Below are 16,415 nucleotides of genomic sequence, written 5' to 3'. Positions count from 1 at the left end.
TAATAAATATATAAAAATAGATATTCGGTCTTTGGATCTAGTGGCAGCAGTTAGCGAACTAACGTTAGTTAGCCAGCTTGCCAACACGACTAACCTCTAAAGCATTATTGTTACCCTAAAACGCAAAGATGACACGCGGATATGAAGCTATTATTAATATTATTAAAGATAAGTGTTTGATTTAAATTTGTGAGAGGCGAAAAAACTGTCACTTTAAATTACCAACCTAGTCACTTCCTTGTCTTTTGCCGTAGATTTTCTCCGGTGGACGAACTAGGAACCTTTCTCGCCGTGCTTCAGAAGCCAAAATCCCTAAACTATTACAGATACGTTTAAATGCAAACAATTAAATTGTCAATTTTTAAAAAATAATATTACGAAAAACTCGAATGGAGAGGTAAACGCATTCGGCACGTATCGAACTAGTACTATCAAACAAATCCTCTAGTTTCTCGTCGAGCTGTTTTCAGTGCAACTACAGGAAGAGACTCCATTCGGGGATTGTTGTTATTATTCTGAGGTAACCGACAGTCAGATAGCTAATACTCATTTTAAACTCGTTCGACAGAATGTCTTCTGACTTCGAAGCCTACGAACAGGACTTTGGAACAGTCACCGCAGAAATAACTAACAAAATCGGCAAAATTCCTAAACTAAGTGGAGGTAAGACAGTTGAACTTACTATTATTAATCGGTGAGATGCTAGCTAGCATTAGCCATCAAGTCTCAGCTGAGAGGGGTAGCTAATGGTAGCAGGAGATGTGATGCATTTGCAATACATTCCCAACGTTACGCAATTATTGAGTTCTAGATATTTATACGACACCGTGGACATCACTGGCAGATTGTGAGTTTGTAGTTTAGCATGTGATAATTTAGCTCTCAAGTATTTTTTCTGGTTTAACGTTTGTTCCAAGTTGTTCTGTAATCCAGCAAAATAATTCAAACTGAGTATACACGTGTCAGGAATTTATACTTGATATAAGCATAACATCTTGGCAGCTGGCTGATTTTATTGCATGAAGATTTACTTTATTTTGAAGAGTTTGTTGTTGTGTTCAGTCAGACTTCTGTCAGTAGTGGTTCACAGAAAGATAGTTAAACTCCTCTTAAACACGACAGACAGGGAGTCAGCTTTACAGAACGTTTCAAATATGCTTTTGGTCTAAGGAGCTTTGAAAGAAAAGCGTCTGGACTTCTTTGAGTTGCTTGAAGATGTTTCACCTCTCATCCGAGAGGCTTCTTCAGTTCTAAGGTCAAATGGTGGAGAGTCCCAGATTCAAACCCAGTGGGAGTTTCCCCCGAAGAGGGAACAAAAGACCCCCTGATGATCTTCTACATAAACACATGAGCCCAGGTGTGAGGGTGGGTGTGGGTCAGTGTTGCCAGATCCAAAATCCCACAATATTGTACAGAGAGGCCTAAATTATCGTTTTTCAGTACAAATTATCGTACATTATAAATTTGATAATAACGTTCTATAAACGACTTCTCATTCCAATATAATATGACAAAGAAGGTGTTTTATATAACCTTACAGTTTCTCGCGAGAGTAGGCCCTATCGATGTGATTGGGCTATTTATTGTACAGATCCAGAGTCAGTTTTTGTAATAGACAAACAGCCAGAGTTTCGGGTGAGCTCATTGTGAAGCCTGGCCCCACCCTATCATGTGAATTCCTGAGGTCAGATGGCCCAGGATATGCGTGGGCATTGAGGCATCTGGGAAGAGATCTCAGAACTGGATTATAGATGGCAGACAGTTGGTGTCGTAAACCACTGCCTCTGTTCAAAGATGGTTGCTCACAGTGGACATAAATGGCTTCCTTTACTCCTCTTTCAAACCATCTGTCCTCTCTGTCCAAAATGTGAACGTTGGCATCCTCGAAAGAGTGACCTTTGTCCTTTAGATGCAAATGAACTGCTGAGTCCTGTCCCGTGGAGGTGGCTCTTCTATGTTGTGCCATGCGCTTGTGAAGTGGCTGTTTGGTTTCTCTGATGTAGAGGTCTGGGCATTCCTCGCTGCACTGTACAGCATACACCACATTGTTCAGTTTGTGTTTAGGAGTTTTGTCTTTCGGGTGAACCAGTTTCTGTCTGAGTGTGTTGCTGGGTCTGAAGTACACCGGTATGTTGTTTTTGGAGAAAACCCTCCTGAGTTTCTCTGATACACCGGCTACATAGGGGTTGACAAGGTTGTTGCGTCTGTCTTTCTTATCCTCCCTCGCTGGTGTCTGGTCTTCTTTTCTGTGCATCTTTGCTGACTTTATCAATGCCCAATTAGGATAGCCACATGTTTTAAGTGATTCCTTTATATGTGTGTGTTCCTTCTTTTTCCCTTCCGGCTTAGAGGGAACATGTTCTGCCTGGTGGTGTAGGGTCTTGATTACTCCAAGTTTGTGTTCCAGAGGGTGATGTGAGTTGAAGAGGAGGTACTGGTCCGTGTGTGTGGGCTTCCGCTACACTTCAATGTTGAGGTTGCCATTTTCTTCAAAGTGCACAGGAAAGGCAAGCAGTTGTCCTTTATGTTTTCCCTGGTGAACTTGATATTTTTGTCCACGGCGTTGATGTGCGTAGTGAAGGATTCCACTTCTTGTGTTTTGATTTTGACCCAGGTGTCATCCGCATATCTGTACCAGTGGCTGGGTGCTCTCCCTTTAAAAGAGATTTGCTACAGACAAAAACATGGCTGCGCCATGGGCTCCCCCGTGTCACCTATTGTAGCCAACCTTTACTTGGAGGAAGTGGAAAGAAAGGCTCTTGGCTCTACTGGACCAGCTGGATGCAACATCACCAGTGCAACGTACCATGGCAATGTTTCCGGCTTCAGAGACGACCATGTTTCTTTCAATTATATAGGTTTTTTAATCTCTACAATATATTTACAGCTCTACTGTGTTACAATGTTATTAAGAGGCATAAAAACAATGTTTTAAGTAAATTTGTTTTACAAATTTGCCTTTCCTGCTTTATCATTGCCTCATTATACCTACAATGTTGCACAGCCTTTCAGTGTAGAGTTAGCATGTTCTCATGCATGTGTGGGTAGGTACTGCACTTTCCTCCCACGGATCAAAATCGTGCAGGTTAAGTAGAGGCTAAATTATCCCTACGGGTGAGTGTGTGACTGTGTGTCCCTGTGATGGACTGGGTACCTGTCCAGAGTTTTCCTTGCCTCTCATCTGATGACTTCATTAGTTAGACACCATCTCCATGACTCTACTGAGGAAAAGAGATTTAAATAAGTGTGTTTTTATTATTTGGTTTCATTTACATTTATTGAAGTTATCCACAGTTGTTTGAGTAGGAAAATAAAGATGAAACTGTCAAATTCTGTAGTTTAAATGTGTGACAATCTCTCAAAGCTACAACAAAATATAAGAATACATGAAAAGTTTTGACCCAGTTTGATAAAATACTGTTTACATGTAAGCTGAAATCAGATACCGTTTATAAAAATAGCAAGCTCTCTTTACTTTAATTGCTTTCTCTTTGTGTGCAGAACTTCTTTCTCATCTGTCCATCAACAGCGGTCTTAGTAAATGTCCATACATATTTCACACCTCTCCAGCTCAAGTTAGAGTCTGAGAGAGCACCGTCTCACCTTTGTCTGGATCGCCTCTGGCTGTTTACTGTGTAGGTTGTGAGGTTGGACACAGGTTTTAAAAATGAATTCGAGGACTGGCAAAAGGTAATCTTGGCCCATGGTGCCATAAGAAATGAAGATCTCAGCTAAGGATTTTTGCTATATTGCAGTTCTAGAACCGTAGGCTTGTGATTTGCCTTTGAGCTTTAAAGTTTGTTGACTTTTTGTTTAAATTTTTAAGAAAAAGTCTTACATTTTTATGGTGTTCTGCCTGTGATTATGGGTTTGTTTCATTTAAAATAATTTCAATGACATGACTATCTCCTGAGACTACCCATCCAAAGCTTTTCACGACTAAAGGTTCTGTGTCTGACATTTCAACATTTACTGTAGGTTAATCTAATGACAAAACAGTTGGTCATAACTTTGTTTTTCTTTAACTTTTACCTTGTTACTTTTATAAAGAGAAAAATACGTTTGAAATCATCATTACCTTGAAACAAGCAGTTTATTTCCAAATATTGTGAATATTTTTATATAAAGGGCCCAGGGAAAAGGGATTTGCTGTTATATGACAGTTTGAATTCTGGCAATTTACTTATTCACCCATCAAAAAGTGTCTTACATCAACTATGTAGGCTACTACAGGACATTACTGGCAAGCTGCAGATGCAATGACTATTTGCACTACTTCAAGTACCAAAAAAGTACCAAACATAAGATTTTTCTGCAGTTTTCAACTTAGTGCATTCAGTGTTACTTTTTATTTAGAGTTTATATTGCATGCAATGTTCCTAATAAATTCAGAAACGTAGGACCTTTTATCTCTCTTAAAGCAGAGGTTCCCTGAGGAATACACAATGCTTGTTTTTTTAATACAAGTGGTCGTTTAAAGAGCAAGTCACCCTCTACCAGAGTATTACTCCACTCCCACTTCCTGTTTGAAAAATTCAACAAAAGCTTTTGCCTAGCAGACCGAGAGGGCAGAGCCGCTGTGACACACACACACACACACACACACACACACACACAGGCTCACAACGACATTGTGACATCATATGGTACCAGCTAACGTTCTAGGGTACCTCTTAGCCAATAGCGATGGCAGATTTAAATTCAAATCCAGTGCAGAGTTTTTACCTGACAACGGTACAACACTACCAGTTTTAGGCAGAAAATGAAATTTTTAACTAAAATGCACTAAAGTGCAAAACTATTGACTACACGTGTCTGCAACAGATGGACATAATTACAATATTTTCTCTCCCCATTTTTATGATGTTTTTAATCTTTTTAAAAATGAGTATTATTTTTAATTTCATTTTATTATATTATATTTTGTCCTTGTGAAACGCCTCGTGATTTTTCTTCAAATGCACTAGATAAAAAATAGTTTCTATATTATTATGAAGGATGTGTCGGAGCGTGCTCCCTGGACTAAACACGTTTCCATGAGCGCACTGACAGGAGGTCCTTCTCGAGCTGTGCTGTGATTTGGGCAGTGTTGGGAGTAATGCGGTACAAATGTTATTAATTACTGTAATGCATTGCTTTTTGCTGTAATGTGGTAATGTAAGGCATTACAGGGAAAGAAAATGATAATATTTACTCGGTACAATTGTCAGTAACGCGGTAATTACAATGCATTTTTAAACCCAGAATCAAGATGTGTTCCTTAAAAATTAAAATTGCGGGAAACCCGAAGAAAGATCCAGTATCTGCATATATTACAAGCAATAATATATAAGCATTTAATATTTATACATGTGATAGAATTAGGGCTGCAACAAACGATTATTTGGATAATCGATTAATCGGATGGGGTCTCGACACGATTAATCGATTAATCGGATTACATGGGGAAATTTTTAAAAACTGCTAGGGAAACGTTATTTCTCTCCTTCCTTCTCTTTATTTAACACAACATTATTAGAAAACAGTTCAATAGCAGAAAAACAACATGCCATCACCTAAATTGTCTTATAAGGTGTATAGACAGAGACCCTAAGCTACATCTATCTGTGACCTAAAATGCTTGGTCCAAGTTAAACAGCTTAAGGGCAATTCTCATCTGTTTTGTTTGATCTCATCTGTTCACATTTATTTTAAATGTAATTAAACATAGGCTGTGAATTAATCAAAATTGATCACTATTTCCAAAACTGACTGAAAAAATACCAAATAAAACAAAAGTAAATGAATGCCATCCTCCTTGCGATGATGCCCTGGGCAACTGCCATAAAGTCACATCAAGAAATGCTGCTGATCATTCCAATGATCCCAAATAGACTCACATTAGGCCACATGAAAGCAACTGAACCCAAAAATATATTAACCAGTATATAACTGCACTCTCACACAACACGCCTGCAGCAACAGTTAGGACTCCTCCCTCCCTTTTAAAAGCGTTTTTGCTTCTGAGGACATTGTGGTTGTAAAACCACATGCTAGTAGTCTGGCCCCGGTGTGATCAACCAGTTTCTGCGGGAATGTGACGGCGGAACCAGGGCCAGATTAACACTTTGTTGTACCCTGGGCAACAATATTCAAGGGCTCCATCATCACGACCCAAGGATCACCATAATGTGGTCACATACAGAATATTTTACTGTAATATGCAGTAAATATACTCAATACTTGAATGCCTGACAACACGTAACCCGCCCAGAGTAACCTTTGACCCACCTCGTGTGGACTGACCAATGAGGAGAGGGTCTTAACTTGAGGCCCTCTCTTCATTGGTCAGTCTGCATGAGACTGACTCTCAACTGACATTCAGTCGTAGGCAGCGAAGCGTCTCTGTGCAGCGCAAAAGCCCGGGTGGACAGTTTGTTTAATATAGGGTGACCATATTTCCATTTCCAAACAAGAGGACAGGGGATCTGTGCCTATAACGTCACACTATGGCAACGCCACACAAACCATGTTGGGACCCATTTTTTGTAAGAACTAAATTAATATCAGATTCTGCCAATTAAAGGGCTCTAAAACTATTCATATGTAAATATTTTGCATATTTAATGCAAAATCTAATTTTTCTGCTTTAGTGCTGCAACAAGGTTTTATTAATAATAAATTATTATACCTTTTGTTTTACTACAGCATCGGTAAGCTTCCTGTGCACAGATTATTAAGGATGCTTGTTTCAGCTGTGAGATTAGACGATAGGATCAATGAAAAAATAAGTTGTCACACACTCCATGGAAACTTTCAGAGAATCCACAAATAGTGGCTTTCAAATGGTTTTGTTACTTTTTGCAAGTTTTTAAAAGAAGCAGATGAGACAGCATGTCTGATAATTTAGTTTTTCATCTGATAATATTAGAACATGTCAGTAATGTTTGAGGGGCTTTTATAAACACCGTATAACTAACACTCCTGGAGAGGGCATGAATTACACAGAGGCTTCTGGGGAGCCCAGTTATGGGGGGGGGGGGGGGGGGCATTTTGCCTTGGCCCCCAAAATGTCTTGAAACGGCCCTGGGTGTGTGACTGAGTTTTGAAGGTGATCTGAATTGTATCAGATGTATAATTATGACATGTGTATAACTTATTGTTTTTTACTGGTAAAAACGTGTAGTGGAGATAAATCTACCTACATTTGACTTTTCAACACTTTGTTTTGTTTTCTTGTTTTTATTTAACTATTTTCCTGTCCTGTCTGTCTCTCATCTTCCTGCATCTCCTCATAATTCTCCAGAAAATCTGTTGCCTGGATTCTTACCTTTTCACCTCATCAGTTACTTTTGAGCAGATCAAAGGGATCTCCTGACCGAAAAGCGCAGAGCGCGTTTTCGATGCTGCGTGAGGTGAAATCACCACAGCACAGGTGATGAGCTCCGCAGTAGCGCGCTTCAGGCACAAATAAGACAGAAAATAGAGAACATGTGCGGACATGAACGATCGTGTGCTAATTATAGTTTTTTGGTTGCGCCACTTTGAGAATGGACCGTGCGCTGGAAGCAGCTGCCTGGATCGCTGCGCGACAATGCGGAACCGGTTCGCAGCAGCGCAAGTCTGCCGGCTCTCCCTCGCGCTGATCTGCCGGTACTGGCTCTCCCTCACGCTGATCTGCGGCTCTCCCTCGCGCTGATCTGCCGGCTCTCCCTCGCGCTGATCTGCGGCTCTCCCTCGCGCTGATCTGCCGGCTCTCCCTCGCGCTGATCTGACTTGCTCTGGTCTGCGCGCAACGGCGGGCGGGAAGGGGGGGGCGCTTTTGGAAGAGTTGTGCGACACAACGAATCGATGACGCAATTCGTTGCCAACGCTTTTAGTAATCGATTTTCATCGAATTTATCGATTCGTTGTTGCAGCCCTAGATAGAATCAGATCACCCCAGAAGCCAGTCCCACATCCAGGGCCGTATCAAGGCATTTGGGGACCAAGGCAAATATAGGCTTGGAGCCCCCACCACCTCACTCCCTGCTCAGTTAATATAAGATGGCAGCGTGCTGAGAGTACAGATTGTTGTTGCTTTTATGTAATAAACAATCATTTTAAAGCACTTTTATTGTATCTGACTGTTTTTAACAGCAGTCCTAGCTCAGACACCACATCACCTTCCACATATATGGCATGAGCTCACTGAGCGTCAGTTTACCAGATTCATATTGAAGTTGTATTGGTAAAAGTAACTTAAAGTAATGCAAAAGTAGTGTAATGCCTTACATTTTAAAATCAGTAATATTGTAATGTAATGAATTATTTTAAAATGAGGGTAACAAGTAATAAATAATGCATTACAGTTTTGAAGTAACTTGCCCAACACTGGATTTGGGACCCATTGTGGAGCGACATATAAACTACACAAATCTGATTCCAGTCCATATTCTGTTTTACAACTGCGAAAACCCCCAGAACCTCCTCTGCTCCCCAATCACACACGCGTTGTCAAGGTAACCAGACTGAATGACAGCTAAGAGGCTGCACACAGACATTTCCAAATGAAACCAACACCATCCAGAACGATTCCTTAAATGTAAAATGTAAATGACAACCAGTTACTCTACGATTTATCATATTAAAGTTTTTATTTATTCCTGACAGGAACCTCTCCTCTGTACCAACCGTGTTTATAACCTCTGCAACATTGGTTCTTTTTCACTTTGGCAGCCAGTGTCTCGATCCCGCAAATTTTCTTTTTTCCGGGTAGAACGCAGGGAATCCCGTCACATGCTGAGGACGTAGCCTGACCATATAAAAAGTACAAATAACTGCACACAAATGATTGATGTCAACCTACAAACGTCTTCATGGAATATTTCCTAAATTTGGGACAGCGCCCCTAGATACAATAAAACTTTTGTAAATTCTGCAAAAAACCTCCAAACATGGTGGGAGTCATCACACAAAATCGTCACAGCGCCCCCTAGATGGGTTCAAACTTGATCAACTTCTTAAGACAAGGTCATAATGACATTATACTTGGCTTGTGTCATCACGTGACTGTACCAAACACATTGATGTGGTTGTTGGTTCAAATCCCTTTAGCTCCGCCCTCATTCAGCTCTTTTGCTCTAGAAAGCACACACAATGTCTGATTGATGCCAAACTACCACAAAACCATCTTTGACTCCCTAAGGGGACCTCAATGGGATTTTTATGTAATTGGTCACAGCGCCCCCTAGATAAGATTAAGAGTTAATTACTTCCTAATACAAGGTCAGAATGGCATCAAACTTGGCTTGTGTCATCATGTGACTGCACCAATCACATTGATGTGGTTGTTGGTTCAAACCCCTGTAGCTCCACCCCCTTTCGGCTCTCTGGCTCTAGATAACACATACAACATCTAATTGATGCCAAAATAACAGAAAACCATCTTTGTCAACCAAAGCTGACCTCAATGGGATTTTTCTGTAGTTGGCCACTTTAATTGTCAATGACTTCAAAAAACGTGGTCAGAATAGCACTAAACTTGGTCTGTGTCATCACACCACCAGTGTGGTACAGATAGAGCAACCCCTGGTGGTGAGATGCGTAATTTAATGGTGGGCTCAGAGAAGATGCTGAGTCAGAGTGAGGTGCAGACGAGGAGACCGCTCGCGGTTTCTGGTGTTGGGGTGGTCAATGTTTATGTTCAGCGGACGTGCCCGGGTGTACCAGACTGCCGGCCAGGCTGGAGCGGCGCGGAGTTGCGAGGGCCGAACGACGCTGCTTGCAGCTTTAATTCATTTTCTCTTTCCTCACATTTTTATCATAATTTTTTATTTCTCCCAATTTTATGTTTTTTTTAAACTTTTGTTCTTGTGAAGCATTTAGTGATTTTTACCTTGAGAGGTGCTATATAAAAGATTGTTTCCTCTTCTATGTGCTTGCACATCATTCTTGTAAGCTTGCAGAGTGACAGTGTCAAGATAGATCTGCAGCCACTTCTGTTTAGATTCTGAGGTCCCTGATGAACTCCTGTTAGAACAGTTAAATATGGCGTGTGCCAGTGAGACATAAAGAAAAAACAAAAAGATGTTTAACATCAGAGTCTGCTACAAATATGAGTGCATTGCAGTCAGATGATTTACCACCTGGGTTAGCTGGACAAGCATCTACAATATTATAGCTTCCAGGGCCCCCGCCATTGACCACCAGCCCCTCAGTATCCAGCACAACACTACCCAAGTTTTCCTGCCCGCCATGAAAAGAGGTGCCACACCCGCCAACAAGCTGCAGCACACAGTGCTACCTCTGTGGGAGTAGAGAACACTGTCAGTCCGGATGTAGGCCAAGTTAAAGAGTATCATTGTGTCCAAATTGACAGACATATTTTTCTCTTTTTTTGTAATCTTCTAAAAAAGTAATACACATTTAAAGCTTTGTTTATTTATGGTGATCTGACAGAAGAGAAGCTGTAGCATTCCAAAGAGATCACCTGCCATTCTTCAGACCATTCTTCTGTTATTTGCTGGAAGGGATGTTTTGCTCCACTTTTCGTCGTCGTCTTCCTCCGCTTATCCGGGTCCGGGCCGCGGGGGCAGCATCCCAACTAGGGAGCTCCAGACCGTCCTCTCCCCGGCCTTCTCCACCAGCCTTCTCCACCAGCTCCTCCGGCAGGACCCCAAGGCATTCCCGGACCAGATTGGAGATGTAACCTCTCCAACGTGTCCTGGGTCGACCCGGGGGCCTCCTGCCGGCAGGACATGCCCGAAACACCTCCCCAGGGAGGCGTCCAGGAGGCATCCTGACCAGATGCCCAAACCACCTCAACAAGCTCCTTTCGATCCAGAGGAGCAGCGGTTCTACTCTGAGTCCCTCCCGAATGTCCGAGCTCCTCACCCTATCTCTAAGGCTGAGCCCGGCCACCCTACGGTGGAAACTCATTTTGGCTGCTTGTATCCGCAATCTCGTTCTTTCGGTCATTACCCAAAGCTCATGACCATAGGTGAGGATTGGGACGTAGATCGACCGGTAAATCGAGAGCCTGGCTTTCTGGCTCAGCTCCCTCTTCACCATGACAGATAAGCTCAGCGCCCGCATGACTGCAGATGCTGAACCAATCCGCCTGTAGATCTCCCGATCCCTCCTACCCTCACTCGTGACCAAGACCCCGAGATACTTAAACTCCTCCACTTGAGGTAGGACCTCTCCCCCGACCCGGAGGTGGCAAGCCACCCTTTTCCGGTCGAGAATCATGGTCTCAGATTTGGAGGTGCTGATCCTCATCCCAGCCGCTTCACACTCGGCCACGAACCTACCCAGCAAGAGCTGAAGGTCAGAGCTGGATGAAGCTAGGAGGACCACATCATCCGCAAAAAGCAGAGACGAGATTCTCCTGCCACCAAACTCGACACACTCCACACCACGGCTGCGCCTAGAAATTCTGTCCATAAAGGTAATGAACGGAACCGGTGACAAAGGGCAGCCCTGGCGGAGTCCAACCCTCACCGGGAACAGGTCCGACTTACTACCGGCTATGCAGACCAAACTCACGCTCCTCTGGTAAAGGGAATGAATGGCCCTTAACAGAAAGCCACCCACCCCATACTCCTGGAGCGTCCCCCACAGGGTGCCCCTGGGGACACGGTCATAAGCCTTCTCCAAATCCACAAAACACATGTGGATTGGTTGTGCAAACTCCCATGCCCCCTCCATCACCCTTGCAAGGGTATAGAGCTGGTCCACAGTTCCACGGCCAGGACGAAAACCACATTGCTCCTCCTCAATCTGAGATTCAACTATCGATCGGACCCTCCTCTCCAGTACCTTGGAGTAGCCCTTTCCAGGGAGGCTGAGGAGTGTGATCCCCCTATAGTTGGAACACACCCTCAGGTCACCCTTCTTAAAGATGGGGACCACCACCCCGGTCTACCACTCCACAGGAACTGCCCCCGATGACCACGCAATGTTGCAGAGACGTGTCAGCCATGACAGCCCTCCAACATCCATAGCCTTGAGATACCCAGGACGAACCTCATCCGCCTCCGGGGCTCCGCCGCTGTGTAGTTGTTTGACTACCTCAGCAACTTCTGCCCCCGAGATTGGACAGTCCATCCCCAGTTCTCCCGGTTCTGGTTCCTCCTCGGAATGCGCATAGGGGGGATTGAGGAGCTCCACAGAGTATTCCTTCCACTGTCTGACAATGGCCTCAGTTGATGTCAGCAGCTCCCCATCCCCAAAACATACGGCCGCAGGTCAGATGATATGACTACAAAGTCTATCATCGACCTGCGACCTAGGCTGCCCTAGTACCAAGTGTACCGATGGTTATCTTTATGTTCGAACATGGTGTTCGTTATGGCCAAACTGCGGCCTGCACAGAAGTCCAATAACGAAACACCACTCGAGTTCAGATCAGGCAGGCCGTTCCTCCCAATCACACCCCTCCAGGTCATGCTGTCATTGCCCACGTGAGCGTTGAACTCCCCCAGCAGGACAATGGAGTCCCCTGATAGAGTACTATCTAGCACTCGTCCCAGGGACTCCAAAAAGGGTGGGTACTCTGAACTCATATTTGGCCCATAAGCACAAACAACAGTCAGGACCCGTTCCCCGACCCGAAGGTGCAGGGAAGCTACCCTCTCGTCCCCTGGGGTAAACCCCAACACACAGGCAGAGAGTCTTGGGGCTAACAAAAAGCCAATCCCAGCCCTCCGCCTCTCACCCGGAGCAACTCCAGCAAAGGAGAGTGTCCAACCCCTCTCACGGACTTGGGTTCCAGAGCCAATGCTATGTGTCGAGGTGAGTCCGACTATATCTAGCCGGTACTGCTCAACCTCTGCCACAAGCTCCTGCTCCTTCCCCGCCAGCGAGGTGACGTTCCATGTCCCAAAAACCAGTTTTCTTGTTCGGGGATCAGACCGCCAAGCCTCCCGCCTTGGTCTGCCACCCGATCCACATTGCACCGTACCCTTCATGTTCCTCCTGCGGGTGGTGGGTCCACAGTTGGATGAGCCCATGTATCCGGTTCGGGCTGGGCCCGGCCGGGCCCCATGGGCGAAAGCCCGGCCACCAGGCGCTCGCTCACGGGCCCCAACCCCAGGCCTGGCTCCAGGGTGGGACCCCGGTAACCCTCCGGGCCGGGTACCCGACTCTTTGACTTTACCTCCATGAAAGATCCTGTGAACCGTTCTTTGTCTCACCCTTCACCTAAGACCAATTTGTCATGGGAGACCCTACCAGGGGCACAAAGTGCCCCAGACAACATAGCTCCTAGGATCATTAGGGCACTCAAACTCCTCCACCACGATAAGGTGACGGTTCAAGGAGGAACTTTTCTCCTCAAAATATTCCTAATGTCTTGCACTGAATTCAGTTCAGGTTACAGGCTTGTCCATGTTGTACATTTTGCTAATTTCTACTCTAAAAATGCCAACTTTGAGTTGTTTTAGATCAAGTGGAAGTACTGCTTTCTGGAGTCAAAGGAGGTGTCTCTTTGATCGTGTTTTGCTAGTTACCTTTACATTCATGTTACTATTTATACTGTTGCTGTCTCTTATCATAGTTTTCACACCTTTATTATTTACTGGACAACCACTGGACTGAACTGAACAAGGTAGGGTGTTTATTGGCATGAATCTGGATATATGATTCATATCCTAATACAGGGAAGACGATACAATATATTACTAAAAGCCAGACAAAATTTGCAATTTTTTTTAAGACTGAATTTAATTGGAAAATTCAGGCCAGACACTTCTAAAATAGTTTTATCACAAGATCGTGTTTAGTCAGAATGAAGGCGGCAGAAACTGCTGCCACCTAGCAGTCGGAGTTTGAACCACACTACACAAAGATGTACGGTAAATGTTTTCATGTAAATTATCAATAAAAAAATTGATACATTTTTTAAAAATATTGATTCAGAATCATGAAATGATATATCACGACATTTTGGTGTATCAATATTTTCTTACATTCCCATGAAAGGTACCTGGGTAAATAAGGTTTCTTGTATGATGTAAAAAAGGCTTGTCCTGTTTTTAGAGACGAAGGCTGGTCCTTAGGCTAAACCATATGTCACAAGGTAACAGAACAAAGTTAACATCACAATATGTGTGCACAATATCAATGTCACAAAGATCTGCTGGCAGGGACATCTGTTTACATACTGCTCTGATGGACTCTCATGGCTGCACCTGGTTTTACTGATGTGTCCGAAATGCTAACGCACACTGTGTAGTCATGAGTGTAATTATGCCAGACCACAAACTGAAAAGTAAGCAACAAGACTTAGCACAACCAAGATCATCATCTTAATAATTAAGAACTCACACAGTCACATGCTATTCCTAATATCTTGCACTTCTAGTTTTTCTAAACTGGAACATTTTGCTGCAGATATTTATTTCGTTTTTCTCATGTTAATAGGAATATTGTCAATAATCTAAACTCACAGAAATGCATCTTTAATTTTTAAGAATCCTGTCCCAAGTCTGAGCCACTTTCTTTTTTAGTTTTTTCATATTCAAATGTAATCCATTCATGGTGATGTGTCAGGAGGACAGCTTAAATCTTTTGTTAATATCCCAAACGCTTGGACATACAATCTTTAGATTTTTGATTAGAATCTTTTGAGGTGTTGAGGAGATCTGTTTTGGTGGCCTAAGGATCAGTGGGCGTTGTACCGGTCTGTCATGGTGAAGAGAAAGCTGAGCTAGGAGGAAAAGCTCTTGATTTACAAGCTGTTCAATGTTCCTGCCCTCACCTATGGTCACGAGCTTTGGGTAGTGACTGAAAGAATGAGATCACAGATACAAGCGACAAAATGAGTTTTCTCCACAGGGCGGCTGGGCTGTCCCTAGAGAACATTCGGGAGGGGCTCGGAGTAGACCCGCTGCTCCTCCACATCGAAAGGAGCCAATTGAGGTGGATCAGGCATCTGATTAGGAGACCTCCTGGAACCCTCCCTGGTGAGGTTTTCTGGGCACGTCCAGCCATGAGGAGGCTTAAATCAAGACCCAGGACACGCTGGAGGAACTATGTAACTCGGCTGGCCAGGGAACGCCCTGGGATTTCCCCAGAGGAGCTGGCCCAAGTGGTTGGGGAAAGGGAAGTGTGGGCCTCCCTGCTTAGGCTGCTGCCTCCGCGACCCGACCCCAGATAAGCAGATGAAAATGGATGAATGGGTGTTTTGTTTCATTTTTGTCCAGGCCCACACTGATTTATTTTTGATCTTGCAATTGTTTTCTTTGTGTTGTGATGTCAACACAGACCATGTCCTCTAACTTGCCTGTTACTACAAGCATATTCAATTTTGTCACTGTATGTTTCTGACATGCCGTAATTATAAAGTGTTTATAAAACGTAATTACAAAATTTCAAAATAAAGTGGTTAAAGGTCTGTAAATGTTACCAAAATGAATGTCACACATTTTACCGAAAATCCTAAAGTTGTTGTCTTGTTTTAATCTTTAACAACGATTATGTATTATTTGTGTTGTTTTTGGAAAAAAGAAGAAAGGATACCCACTCACTGAGCAGCCACATCAGACCTCTACATTTCATATTGTTTACTTTCATGGCAAAGAGCTAATTTTAGAGCAAAGACCAATTCAGCACGCATAGCGTGCGTTTGCGCTGTGGCTGTAAATGACTGTTGAAGGTACTATAGCTTTGGAAGTTGACGTCCTAATGAGTTTCTTTGGGTAATGTGGTAGAGCAGTCATGGGGTGAGGTGTAGAACAGTGTGTTAGTCATTCTGAGAGGGACTCATCCTTCTGGCAAGTGAGCAAAGCTGACACCTCCCTTCCCTTTGAGTTGGCATGAGGTGTCTCACAGCTCCTCAGCAGAAACCAACAAAGGCCTCATACACGCCATTACTAAGACACATCAAATGTTGGCTCGTCGTGTGGAGAGAATGTGTAAATATATCTTCAAATGTGTCCTCGTGTGTTGTTCTCTCCCAATGTCTTTTTCTTTCTCTTCCCCCGCCATCTCTTCCACTGTTGTGTGGGAGTCAGGCTGTTGTCATGAAGCGCTGTTCCCTCCGCCGGCTGATCAATATGTTTCTGTTTTTTTCTCTTTCAGAGGAGAAGACACAGCTGGTTCTAAATGTTGACAAACAGCTTGAAGAAGTCAGAGAGTTGGTATGTCTTTGATCAGTAATTTTCTCCTCGTCCCATTGCCTAAATTATGAATTTGTGGGAGGGGGAGGGGACAGTTTTCACCGGCACCAGACAGCAGCACCTGTATTATCCAGGCGGTGACATGACATGCAGACATGCACGCACTTCACGTGGCGGGAAAGGAGGCTTCCTCCTCACACGATTACTTCCCAGTAATCTGCTTTTAAGTGACACCCCTATGACACATTTCAAGCCATTATCTTGAGGTGGAAGACTTCATGTTGCTGTTAAAAAAAAAAAAAAGCAGTCACCAGATAGAGACAAATTGTTTTT

General features: G+C 43.6%; 1 protein-coding gene across 5 annotated transcripts in view; it reads left to right on the top strand.

Annotated features, from left to right (window-relative positions):
- The first annotated feature begins 409 nt into the window (after positions 1–409).
- The window catches only part of vti1a (vesicle transport through interaction with t-SNAREs 1A), a 141,095-nt gene continuing 125,089 nt past the window's right edge, over positions 410–16,415 (top strand). For all 5 annotated transcript variants that reach the window (XM_054749757.2, XM_015962599.3, XM_015962598.3 and 2 more), the window contains exons 1-2: positions 410–663; positions 16,045–16,103. In XM_054749757.2, the coding sequence (XP_054605732.1) occupies positions 570–663; positions 16,045–16,103 (153 nt within the window). In that variant the 5' untranslated portion in view covers positions 410–569. The remainder of the gene's footprint in view (positions 664–16,044; positions 16,104–16,415) is intronic.

This window comes from Nothobranchius furzeri, chromosome 16 (genome assembly GCF_043380555.1).
Source record: "Nothobranchius furzeri strain GRZ-AD chromosome 16, NfurGRZ-RIMD1, whole genome shotgun sequence".
Classification (NCBI taxonomy): Eukaryota; Metazoa; Chordata; class Actinopteri; order Cyprinodontiformes; family Nothobranchiidae; genus Nothobranchius; species Nothobranchius furzeri.
This window is presented reverse-complemented; position numbering and strand designations above follow the sequence as displayed.